This window comes from Thalassophryne amazonica, chromosome 12, assembly GCF_902500255.1.
Source record: "Thalassophryne amazonica chromosome 12, fThaAma1.1, whole genome shotgun sequence".
In the NCBI taxonomy this organism is placed as follows: domain Eukaryota; kingdom Metazoa; phylum Chordata; class Actinopteri; order Batrachoidiformes; family Batrachoididae; genus Thalassophryne; species Thalassophryne amazonica.
In genome coordinates, this window is record NC_047114.1 from 51981940 (window position 1) to 51994504 (window position 12565).

Sequence of the window (12565 nt, forward strand, 5' to 3'; positions counted from 1 at the left end):
ATATGTCATTCAAAGCGCATATTAAACAAATATGTAGGACTGCTTTTTTGCATTTACGCAATATCTCTAAAATCAGAAAGGTCTTGTCTCAGAGTGATGCTGAAAAACTAATTCATGCATTTATTTCCTCTAGGCTGGACTATTGTAATTCATTATTATCAGGTTGTCCTAAAAGTTCCCTAAAAAGCCTTCAGTTAATTCAAAATGCTGCAGCTAGAGTACTAACGGGGACTAGAAGGAGAGAGCATATCTCACCCATATTGGCCTCTCTTCATTGGCTTCCTGTTAATTCTAGAATAGAATTTAAAATTCTTCTTCTTACTTATAAGGTTTTGAATAATCAGGTCCCATCTTATCTTAGGGACCTCGTAGTACCATATCACCCCAATAGAGCACTTCGCTCTCAGACTGCAGGCTTACTTGTAGTTCCTAGGGTTGTAAGAGTACAATGGGAGGCAGAGCCTTCAGCTTTCAGGCTCCTCTCCTGTGGAACCAGCTCCCAATTCAGATCAGGGAGACAGACACCCTCTCTACTTTTAAGATTAGGCTTAAAACTTTCCTTTTTGCTAAAGCTTATAGTTAGGGCTGGATCAGGTGACCCTGAACCATCCCTTAGTTATGCTGCTATAGACGTAGACTGCTGGGGGGTTCCCATGATGCACTGTTTCTTTCTCTTTTTGCTCTGTATGCACCACTCTGCATTTAATCATTAGTGATCGATCTCTGCTCCCCTCCACAGCATGTCTTTTTCCTGGTTCTCTCCCTCAGCCCCAACCAGTCCCAGCAGAAGACTGCCCCTCCCTGAGCCTGGTTCTGCTGGAGGTTTCTTCCTGTTAAAAGGGAGTTTTCCTTCCCACTGTAGCCAAGTGCTTGCTCACAGGGGGTCGTTTTGACCGTTGGGGTTTTACATAATTATTGTATGGCCTTGCCTTACAATATAAAGCGCCTTGGGGCAACTGTTTGTTGTGATTTGGCGCTATATAAAAAAATTGATTGATTGATTGATTGATCATGAAGCTGTATAACTGGAGATACAAAACGCAGAATTTGCACTGTGCACAATTTCTTCAATCACAGCCACAGAAGCCTAAAACTTTTTCTGGGTTGTCTGGGTGTCTTGGTGGCTTTCCTCACCGTTCTCCTTCTTGCACAGTCACAGTAATTATACCACTCTTTTAATTTCTTTTTGATTGTTTGTTTGTTTGTTTTGTGTAATGCTCATGACATCATTGCCAAAAGCCTGAAAAACGAAATCTTGCGAATGGTTTCCAATTGAGTATCATCAACTTTTTGGCACAATTCAATGCAATGCCTTTGCTGAAGTGATGTTAATAAATTAGATTAACACATGTTAATCTACAACCCCAATTCCAATGAAGTTGGGACATTGTGTGAAATGAAAATAAAAACAGACTACAATGATTTGCAAATCCTCTTCAATCTACGAGGTCTATTAGAAAAGTATTTGACCTTTTTAGTTTTTACAAAAACCATATGGATTTGAATCACGTGTGATTGCATCACCCAAGCTTGAACCTTCGTGCGCATGCGTGAGTTTTTTCACGCCTGTCGGTTGCATCATTCGCCTGTGAACAGGCTTTGTGTGAGCAGTGGTCCACCCCTCTCGTCGGATTTTTATTGCGAATAAAATGTCTGAACGATTTGGAGCTTTGCTGCATCAAATTTTTCCAGAAACTGTGAGAGACCTCCAGGTGGACACCATTCAGACAATTCAGATGGCTTTCAGGGATGATTTTATGGGGATTACACAGATTAAGGAGTGCTCCAGCCAGTTTAAAGACCGCCCACAGCGTATGAGAGAGCGGCGCACTCCGAGCGCCGATCGACAGGCTCAAACCCCGCTGAAACAACCAGATCATTTCCAAAGTGAAGGCTTTGTTGATCCGGGACGTCGTCTGACTTCCACAGAAATTGCAGAAGACGTGGACATCAGCACTTTTTCGGCACATTGAGACAGATGTGCGGAGAAATTCGCGTGTCGGTACGGAGCCACATGGCGCAAAGCAACGCAGTGATGAAGCCTCACAAGAAATCGTCCCTGAAAGCCATCTGAATTTTCCGAATGGTGTCCACCTGGAGGTCTCTCACAGTTTCTGGAAAAATTTGATGCAGCAAAGCTCCAAATCGTTCAGACATTTTATTCGCACGAGAGGGGTGGACCACTGCTCACACAAAGCCTGCTCACAGGCGAATGACGCAACCGACAGGCGTGAAAAAAACTCACGCATGCGCATGAAGGTTCAAGCTTGGCTGATGCAATCACACGTGATTCAAATCCATATGGTTTTTGCAAAAAATAAAAAGGTTGGATACTTTTCTAACAGACCTTGTATATTCAATTGAATACACCACAAAGACAAGATATTTAATGTTCAAACTGATAGACGTTTTTGTCTTTGTGCAAATATTTGCTCATTTTAGTTGGTTCAGGTATTTTCTTTTTGTCAGTGTAGGAATCATCTGCAAGCTGGAGAACCGCCCACAGTCCCAAATGCAGTTCAGAGTTGAGAACATAAACTCCTCTATAGTTATAAAAAACAGTACCTAATCATATCATAGAATTGAAATCACATGAATCACACCACAAGCATTCACACATGCACATCAAAATGTCCACAGTGTCCTGCTGCTGGCAACACATCCCAGTGCCTCAGTCTAAATCTGGATGATGTGTCAACTGGACCTGATTGTCTCACTGCATATCAATGCTACACAGACTGCATATTAATGTTACCCTTTGTGGAAAATAGATGTATATTTGTCATGATTTTATCGTCATGATAGTTCAGTAAACTGGGTGAAGCCAAAGAAAAGCAGACGCTCTGAAAGCAAAGAGGCTCGTTGACTTGCAAAAAGGTAAAAACCTGAGGTTGACTGGAGGTGTGGCAGGAGGAGGAGGAGGAGGGAGACAAATTCATAATTTAAACAAAAAAAAAGCAGCAAACACAGAAATGAGGATAAAGGAAGCAAATAGTAGAAGATACTGCACTTATTTTAGAGCTATGAGGCAGCAATGAAAAATCAGCAAAAAAAAAAAAAAAAAAAGATCCAAACTCAGCCTGAGCTATTTTTTCCTCATTTCCTCCACCTGCAGACTTGAAATTTAAGGGGAAATCTGACTGAGCTCAAGTGAAAATTTGGAGACTGCTTGTGTTTTAATGAGCAAGCTTGTCAGCTTGTCAGCTGCTCAAAAATTAATAAACTGTTTTCATAATAATGGAGTCAACACATGGCTTTGTGTCATTACTTAAAGATGCTGCTTGAAAAGATTTTCATAAAATTTACTGAAAAAAATTTCCTTGAATACAGTCGATGGCTTTAAAATTGGAGACAAATTCTTCAAAAGACTGAAACTAAAGCTGCTTAAATAATTTTTTAAAAGAATGTAAAAAGAATGACACCCCACGCTGCAATAGTCGTTGCTTGCATGTATTATGTATTATATATATCATTATTTTATCTTGTATATTACTGTTTGTGATAAAATGCCTGAATATTGAACTAGTCATCCTATGAATAAGTAATGGCTGATTTTGAAGTTGCAGCTACAGCAGCGCCTACGCGCATGCGTGATGACATCACAACTCTTTCCGGTTAGGGAAACGCAGTTTGCCGCTATTGTTTCTGTATGACAACGTTGCTTTTCATCCCACACATGGACGAGTCACGTTCAGCTCATCGGATCTTTAGTTACTGATCCATTCAGATATCATCAACGTTCGTGCAAGACGTCAGACGTGGGAGGTTAGACGAAGTTGGACGACAGTCAAACCGAACGCTGACGGTACAGGAACTACGCAAACGATGAGGAACCATCAACACAGCAACCAAAATGGAATACAGACGAATTGAATTTGTCATCGGGATTTGTTCACATTTGTCAACTGTTTGAAAATTCTGACGAAGTGCCAGCTACAGGAACGAAGCTGGACAACAGTTAAACGATGTCTCTGAAAGTCAACCTACGTAAGTCCAGATTTCTTAAGTCCGGGGCTTTCCTTCTCATTCCTTGTGGGTTAACAACAACAATGACAACAAAATTACTTACCAATATGGCATGGAATTCACCTCCAGTGGCCATTTCACTCACTGGAAATCTGACAGTTGAGCTGTTGTTTCTAATGATGCCAAACACGTGAGCGAGAGGCTCCCTAACCGGAAGTCTCGGTTTCAAGATGCCAAAGCAACTTGAAAATTAACCATTGACAATATGATATGATATGATTTAAAACAACAGAAGTCTTATTATCCTTCCTCGAGGACGTTAGACCAGAATTATTTTCTGTCACGCACATCATCACATTGTGTGCTACTATTGCATTCATTTTCACAGAAATCCACAAACCAGTGTGCATGGAGTTGCACTTTCAAGTTCATTATCATATGATGGATCAATTTAACACTGAATTCCAGTTTTCTCCCCTTGAAGGTAGACAAAAATTATTTAGTAATTATATATTCCTAAAAAATTTTATTTTCCATATCCATGACTAGGACTGTGTACCGAACTTCAGTTCTTTTGTGGCATCGACCGAAATACTTCGGTAGTATAGAGTATCGAAATATGCCTCGTCTTTCGGTGCCAAATTTCGGTACCCAGAGGTTAATCACATGCAAGAAGAGTGGTCTGCAGCCATCCTCCTCTCAGCATTCAAGTCCGCCTGTGGATGTTACAGAGCATGAGCAGCCTGATTCAAAATCTCCACCACTGGACTCCGCTTCATCTGAGAGTACCAACAATGTGCATCGCTTTGAAGCTTGAGGCAATGAAGCACTGTTCTGACCCACTGCTTCAGTTCTTTGCTTTTGCTGCCTTTCAGAAGTGGCAATTCAGCTTCTTAACCCCTCTTAGAACCATTAAAATATGTCAATCGTGAGTCACTTTTGTGCAGTCACTAACTGGGACTAACTGGGACTCCTGTCTTGTTGCGAGAAAGAAATGAGAATTGTCCTCCGTTCAGTTCTCACAGCACCAAAAAATGTGTCGCTCTCTGCCATCATGTTAGAAAGATAGACTCTGGTTGGAATTAATAACTTCAAAGCAAATCGCCATTTAAATCAAATGACACCTCTTTCCAAACAATGTAACACAAACAATAAACTGCAATCGATCAAAACGTTTTTTTCCTCCCAAAATGAGACGTCCTGCACGTGCAGCAGCGGGCTGAGTTCAGCTCAGAGGTATGGAGAGACAATCCTGCCAAAATGTCTGAAATGAAATGCTTTTGACAAAAACTACAGTGTTTTCAAGTGTTCTTTTGCACTGGAAATTGTTTGTTGTTTACTTTTTGTGTAAGAAAACTGCTTGAAGTGGAAAACAACCAAAGCGGAAAAAAAAAAACTCAAGATTTGTACTATGTGTAATACAATTTTCTTTTTGTTATAATTGGTATCGAAAAAAGTATCATTCAGGAACCAGTATCGAAGTGAAGCTATCGGAATTGGTACCGGTATCGAAAATTTTTGATTGATACTCAGCCCTATCCATGACTCCACAGAACTGTCTTAGGTCTTGGATGGCAACCAACCTGGCAGACACCCTCTAGCAATGGTAAAATAAAACAGGCAGCTCACACCCACAAAACTGTAATCAGCCTTTTCCTGAGGACTTCTCTTGACAAAAGTTTATGGAAATTCTTCCACTGAATTTTACCCAAGGCCAAAATATGGTCATAGGGTACTGCAAAGACCTTGCGTCCATCCGTATGTCTATCCATCCGTCTGTGCTCAACATAAGTCCAGTCCTATTACTGTCAGGGTCTTGAAATTCTCAGGGAGTATTCTTGGTACAAAGATGGCTAACTTAAAAGTTCACATTCTGTGTCCTATTTTTATGCTCATATGGCTGAGATATTTTAGCACTGTGTTATATTTTTACTTAGCAGAAGGAAAATCTAAATAAAAAATGTGAATAATGGAGCTTTCCAAAACACAGAAAAGGTACTTTTTAATCGTTAATCGTTTTGGACAGTCAATGTCATATTTGACATTGACTGTCCAAGAGTGAAACTCTTCAAGGGATGATTGGATTCTGAATTGTTTTAGTTCTCAAGGTGGACATAGTACATATAGGTTTCCCTCTGAATGTGTGAACTACGATATGGGACAGTTTTTCCATAAAAGTACCAAGTATACAGATGTGCAGTATCGGTTTATCCTTCAAGATTAGTTTTTTCCCTCAGTGATGATGCATAAACTGGTGACTGCATGAGGCGCTACATAAACCATAAAATAACATTTATCAAAGTGGCTTGAAGAAATATAAATTCCTAAGCCTATTTGAACTAATTAGATCCGAAGCAATTAATCAGCTGAGTCAAACCCTGGAGGATGCAGAATGCAATATTGGCCAATAAATCAATCCATCAAAGTATTATGCAATTTGGCCTCATTTAAATGATATAAATGAGGAGATAAACATGCTTTCAGGAAGTGATTTGGCATCTTTCCCTGCTTTTTGATGGCTGCAGATTAGTTCCTGCATTACCTACATGATTAATATTGAGCTGTATTTTTTAATAACTTCAAAAAAAGCAAAACAAAAATGAGTGAAGCTTTATACTGTGTCCTTTGTTCTCTCCTCTGCTGAATTCCCAGACATAGTCCGAAAGTGGTGAAAGCGGCATCTCAAGTCCTGAACAGCATGTGGCAATACAGAGACCTCCGCAGCCTTTACAAAAAGGTATTTCTGTCACACCAAAAGGCCAAATGTGTCCTTTTTAAGAGTGTATATGTTATTTGTGTTGGAGCTTCACTCAATACCACAGATTGGCTGGATTTACTGAGTCACTCCTCTGCTCTCCTCCCCTCTGCAGGATGGTTATTCCCAATATCATTTTGTTGGCTCCTCATCCACGATAGAACGAGACCGACAGCGACCTTACTCTTCTTCTCGTACTCCATCAGTCTCTCCCGTACGGACTTCGCCCAACAACCGTTCAGGTAAAATCCACACTACCTCCTTGCCAGTCATCCTTTTTGTCCCCATAACTCTTTCCATCATTATAGGCCAGTTAAATAATACATTGCCAACAGAGCTGAAATCTTCTTTACCCTTCATACTATATCAGCTACTGAGAAATGATTGTGCTGTCAAGTAAAATCCTTGTATGTCACCTTATAAAACATGTTATGCTCTTGCATTGTTGAAATTAGACTAATAGCATTTTTGAAAGTGTCTGGATTGATATGTTGCAAGGATATTTACAGCCTTTAAAGTGCACAAAATGTGAGTAAAAAATGAAGCATACAGTTGCTGTAGGTCCATAAATAGTTGGCAGTAATACAGCTTTCATAATTTTTCTTTTGTACACTACCATAATATAACTGAAATGTAACAGTTAACATGTGCTTATAGTGTAGACTCTCCACGTTAATTCAAAGGGTTTAACAAAATATCAGATTAACATTAATAAACATTTTATTTCCTGTATTTTTAATTTAGAAACAAAATACATTTGAGTTCCTGTTGTCAAGCGTTTGTATAGTAGACTATATCAAGTTAAGTCTGGGAGTATGCACTGATACAGCACCTCACTGCATCCGAGACACCACAGAACCCTGTTGGTTCCGGAAAGGCAACCAGTCCAGCAGACAACCAGTCCACCCCGACCTCTCTAAAATAACCATCTATCTGCTACATCCAGATGAACCGTTTCCATCCCCTTAGCCTTCTCCAGCCACTCAGGCCCTCAGCACATGGATATTTAGGTGCTGGATCATGTACAGAGAAACACATCACATGACCAGAATGTCAAAGCTGATGCTCCCTCACTAGAGTATATCTGATAACATATTTGTGTCCCTCATCACCCTGCATTGCACTGACATGCTCACAGTAAAAAAAATATAACGCAATGCTAAAATAACCTCGGCCATATGCACATTGTGTTCTTTATAATTTGCAGTTGTTTAATTAATTATTAAGATCTTGTCTTATGTACATTTTGTGCATGTTCAGTAAAGCCCCTCTATCAATCAATCAATCAATCAATCAATCAAAAGCAATATTTACGTTTTAACGACATCTGCAGGCCTTGTGTGTGCGTGTACATGAGCTTTTGACAAGAGCAGAAGTTGTGCAAATCAAGGAATCTTTGTAGATCACCCTTTGTGCAGTTGCAGGTATTAATGAGACAAATTTAGAGGAAGTTAGCTTTTGAGTTAGCGGAAGTTAGCGTGCATGATTGATTGTAACAATGTGTATAACCCATTTTTAAACTGTTGCACAACTTATTCAGAGTAGTCATACACAAATGGTTCACTTTTTGCTGCCCGCAGTTTCTAGGACAATAAGATATTCAAGTTATTTTTAAGCATGTCAATGGAATCTAATTGAAATTTTCAATCAATCAATCAATTTTATTTATATAGCGCCAAATCACAACAAACAGTTGCCCCAAGGTGCTTTATATTGTAAGGCAAGGCCAAACAATAATTACGGAAAAACCCCAACGGTCAAAACGACCCCCTGTGAGCAAGCACTTGGCAACAGTGGGAAGGAAAAACTCCCTTTTAACAGGAAGAAACCTCCAGCAGAACCAGGCTCAGGGAGGGGCAGTCTTCTGCTGGGACTGGTTGGGGCTGAGGGAGAGAACCAGGAAAAAGACATGCTGTGGAGGGGAGCAGAGATCGATCACTAATGATTAAATGCAGAGTGGTGCATACAGAGCAAAAAGAGAAAGAAACACTCAGTGCATCATGGGAACCCCCCAGCAGTCTAAGTCTATAGCAGCATAACTAAGGGATGGTTCAGGGTCACCTGATCCAGCCCTAACTATAAGCTTTAGCAAAAAGGAAAGTTTTAAGCCTAATCTTAAAAGTAGAGAGGGTTGTCTGTCTCCCTGATCTGAATTGGGAGCTGGTTCCACAGGAGAGGAGCCTGAAAGCTGAAGGCTCTGCCTCCCATTCTACTCTTACAAACCCTAGGAACTACAAGTAAGCCTGCAGTCTGAGAGCGAAGAGCTCTATTGGGGTGATATGGTACTATGAGGTCCCTAAGATAAGATGGGACCTGATTATTCAAAACCTTATAAGTAAGAAGAAGAAATTTAAATTCTATTCTAGAATTAACAGGAAGCCAATGAAGAGAGGCCAATATGGGTGAGATATGCTCTCTCCTTCTAGTCCCCGTCAGTACTCTAGCTGCAGCATTTTGAATTAACTGAAGGCTTTTCGGGGAACTTTTAGGACAACCTGATAATAATGAATTACAATAGTCCAGCCTAGAGGAAATAAATGCATGAATTAGTTTTTCAGCATCACTCTGAGACAAGACCTTTCTAATTTTAGAGATATTGCGTAAATGCAAAAAAAGCAGTCCTACATATTTGTTTAATATGCGCATTGAATGACATATCCTGATCAAAATGACTCCAAGATTTCTCACAGTATTACTAGAGGTCAGGGTAATGCCATCCAGAGTAAGGATCTGGTTAGACACCATGTTTCTAAGATTTGTGGGGCCAAGTACAATAACTTCAGTTTTATCTGAGTTTAAAAGTAGGAAATTAGAGGTCATCCATGTCTTTATGTCTGTAAGACAATCCTGCAGTTTAGCTAATTGGTGTGTGTCCTCTGGCTTCATGGATAGATAAAGCTGGGTATCATCTGCGTAACAATGAAAATTTAAGCAATGCCGTCTAATAATACTGCCTAAGGGAAGCATGTATAAAGTGAATAAAATTGGTCCTAGCACAGAACCTTGTGGAACTCCATAATTAACCTTAGTCTGTGAAGAAGATTCCCCATTTACATGAACAAATTGTAATCTATTAGATAAATATGATTCAAACCACCGCAGCGCAGTGCCTTTAATACCTATGGCATGCTCTAATCTCTGTAATAAAATTTTATGGTCAACAGTATCATAAGCAGCACTGAGATCTAACAGAACAAGCACAGAGATGAGTCCACTGTCCGAGGCCATAAGAAGATCATTTGTAACCTTCACTAATGCTGTTTCTGTACTATGATGAATTCTAAAACCTGACTGAAACTCTTCAAATAGACCATTCCTCTGCAGATGATCAGTTAGCTGTTTTACAACTACCCTTTCAAGAATTTTTGAGAGAAAAGGAAGGTTGGAGATTGGCCTATAATTAGCTAAGATAGCTGGGTCAAGTGATGGCTTTTTAAGTAATGGTTTAATTACTGCCACCTTAAAAGCCTGTGGTACATAGCCAACTAATAAAGATAGATTGATCATATTTAAGATCAAAGCATTAAATAATGGTAGGGCTTCCTTGAGCAGCCTGGTAGGAATGGGGTCTAATAGACATGTTGATGGTTTGGATGAAGTAACTAATGAAAATAACTCAGACAGAACAATCTGAGAGAAAGAGTCTAACCAAATACCGGCATCACTGAAAGCAGCCAAAGATAACGATACGTCTTTGGGATGGTTATGAGTGATTTTTTCTCTAATAGTTAAAATTTTATTAGCAAAGAAAGTCATGAAGTCATTACTAGTTAAAGTTAAAGGAATACTCAGCTCAATAGAGCTCTGACTCTTTGTCAGCCTGGCTACAGTGCTGAAAAGAAACCTGGGGTTGTTCTTATTTTCTTCAATTAGTGATGAGTAGTAAGATGTCCTAGCTTTACGGAGGGCTTTTTTATAGAGCAACAGACTCTTTTTCCAGGCTAAGTGAAGATCTTCTAAATTAGTGAGACGCCATTTCCTCTCCAACTTACGGGTTATCTGCTTTAAGCTGCGAGTTTGTGAGTTATACCACGGAGTCAGGCACTTCTGTTTTAAAGCTCTCTTTTTCAGAGGAGCTACAGCATCCAAAGTTGTCTTCAATGAGGATGTAAAACTATTGACGAGATACTCTATCTCACTTACAGAGTTTAGGTAGCTACTCTGCACTGTGTTGGTATATGGCATTAGAGAACATAAAGAAGGAATCATATCCTTAAATCTAGTTACAGCGCTTTCTGAAAGACTTCTAGTGTAATGAAACTTATTCCCCACTGCTGGGTAGTCCATCAGAGTAAATGTAAATGTTATTAAGAAATGATCAGACAGAAGGGAGTTTTCAGGGAATACTGTTAAGTCTTCAATTTCCATACCATAAGTCAGAACAAGATCTAAGATATGATTAAAGTGGTGGGTGGACTCATTTACATTTTGAGCAAAGCCAATTGAGTCTAATAATAGATTAAATGCAGTGTTGAGGCTGTCATTCTCAGCATCTGTGTGGATGTTAAAATCACCTACTATAATTATCTTATCTGAGCTAAGCACTAAGTCAGACAAAAGGTCTGAAAATTCACAGAGAAACTCACAGTAACAACCAGGTGGACGATAGATAATAACAAATAAAACTGATTTTTGGGACTTCCAATTTGGGTGGACAAGACTAAGAGTCAAGCTTTCAAATGAATTAAAGCTCTGTCTGAGTTTTTGATTAATTAATAAGCTGGAATGGAAGATTGCTGCTAATCCTCCGCCTTGGCCCGTGCTCATTTAAACTAACATATTCATCCTGCTGTAACCAGGTTTCTGTAAGGCAGAATAAATCAATATGTTGATCAATTATTATATCATTTACTAACAGGGACTTAGAAGAGAGAGACCTTATGTTTAATAGACCACATTTAACTGTTTTAGTCTGTGGTGCAGTTGAAGGTGCTATATTATTTTTTCTTTTTGAATTTTTATGCTTAAATAGATTTTTGCTGGTTATTGGTGGTCTGGGAGCAGGCACCGTCTCTACAGGGATGGGGTAATGAGGGGACGGCAGGGGGAGCTGCAGAGAGGTGTGTAAGTGTCATTACTGCCGACGTGAATTACAATCTTACCAAATTTACGCTTAGCCTTAGCCAGCAGTTTCAAATTTCCTTCACTGTCGCCTGCTCTGGCCCCCGGAAGACAATTGACTATGGTTGCTGGTGTCGCTAACTTCACATTTCTCAAAACAGAGTCGCCAATAACCAGAGTTTGATCCTCGGCGGGTGTGTCGTTGAGTGGGGAAAAATGGTTAGAAATGTGAATGGGTTGGCGGTGTACACGGGGCTTCTGTTTAGGACTACGCTTCCTCCTCACAGTCACCCAGTCGGCCTGCTTTCCCGGCTGCTCGGGATCTGCCAGAGGGAAACTAACGGCGGCTAAGCTACCTTGGTCCGCACCGACTACAGGGGCTTGGCTAGCTGTAGAATTTTCCACGGTGCGGAGCCGAGTCTCCAATTCGCCCAGCCTGGCCTCCAAAGCTACGAATAAGCTACACTTATTACAAGTACCATTACTGCTAAAGGAGGCCAAGGAATAACTAAACATTTCACACCCAGAGCAGAAAAGTGCGGGAGAGACAGGAGAAGCCGCCATGCTAAACCGGCTAAGAGCTAGTAGCTGCGCTAAGCTAGCGGATTCCTAAAAACACACAAAGTGAATAATGTGTAAATAATTTAGAGGTGATTCAGCAGAGGGAGTGCTTTAGTTAAGGCACGTGAAGATTACACTGTGAAACAAATCGTTATCTAGGTAACTAGATCAATCTAACTGCGCAGATTAAACAGCTAACAGATACAGAAAAACACCGCTGTG

At 40.1% G+C, this 12565-nt stretch overlaps 1 protein-coding gene across 9 annotated transcripts in view; it reads left to right on the top strand.

The window, feature by feature from the left end:
• ctnnd2b (catenin (cadherin-associated protein), delta 2b) overlaps positions 1-12565 on the top strand; it is a 638149-nt gene that overhangs the window by 596518 nt on the left and 29066 nt on the right. For 5 of the 9 annotated variants that reach the window (XM_034183535.1, XM_034183540.1, XM_034183536.1 and 2 more), the window contains 2 exons: positions 6610-6703; positions 6837-6963. In XM_034183535.1, coding sequence (XP_034039426.1) covers positions 6610-6703; positions 6837-6963 — 221 coding nt within the window. The remainder of the gene's footprint in view (positions 1-6609; positions 6704-6836; positions 6964-12565) is intronic. The other 4 variants (XM_034183537.1, XM_034183541.1, XM_034183543.1 and 1 more) reach the window with 1 other exon arrangement.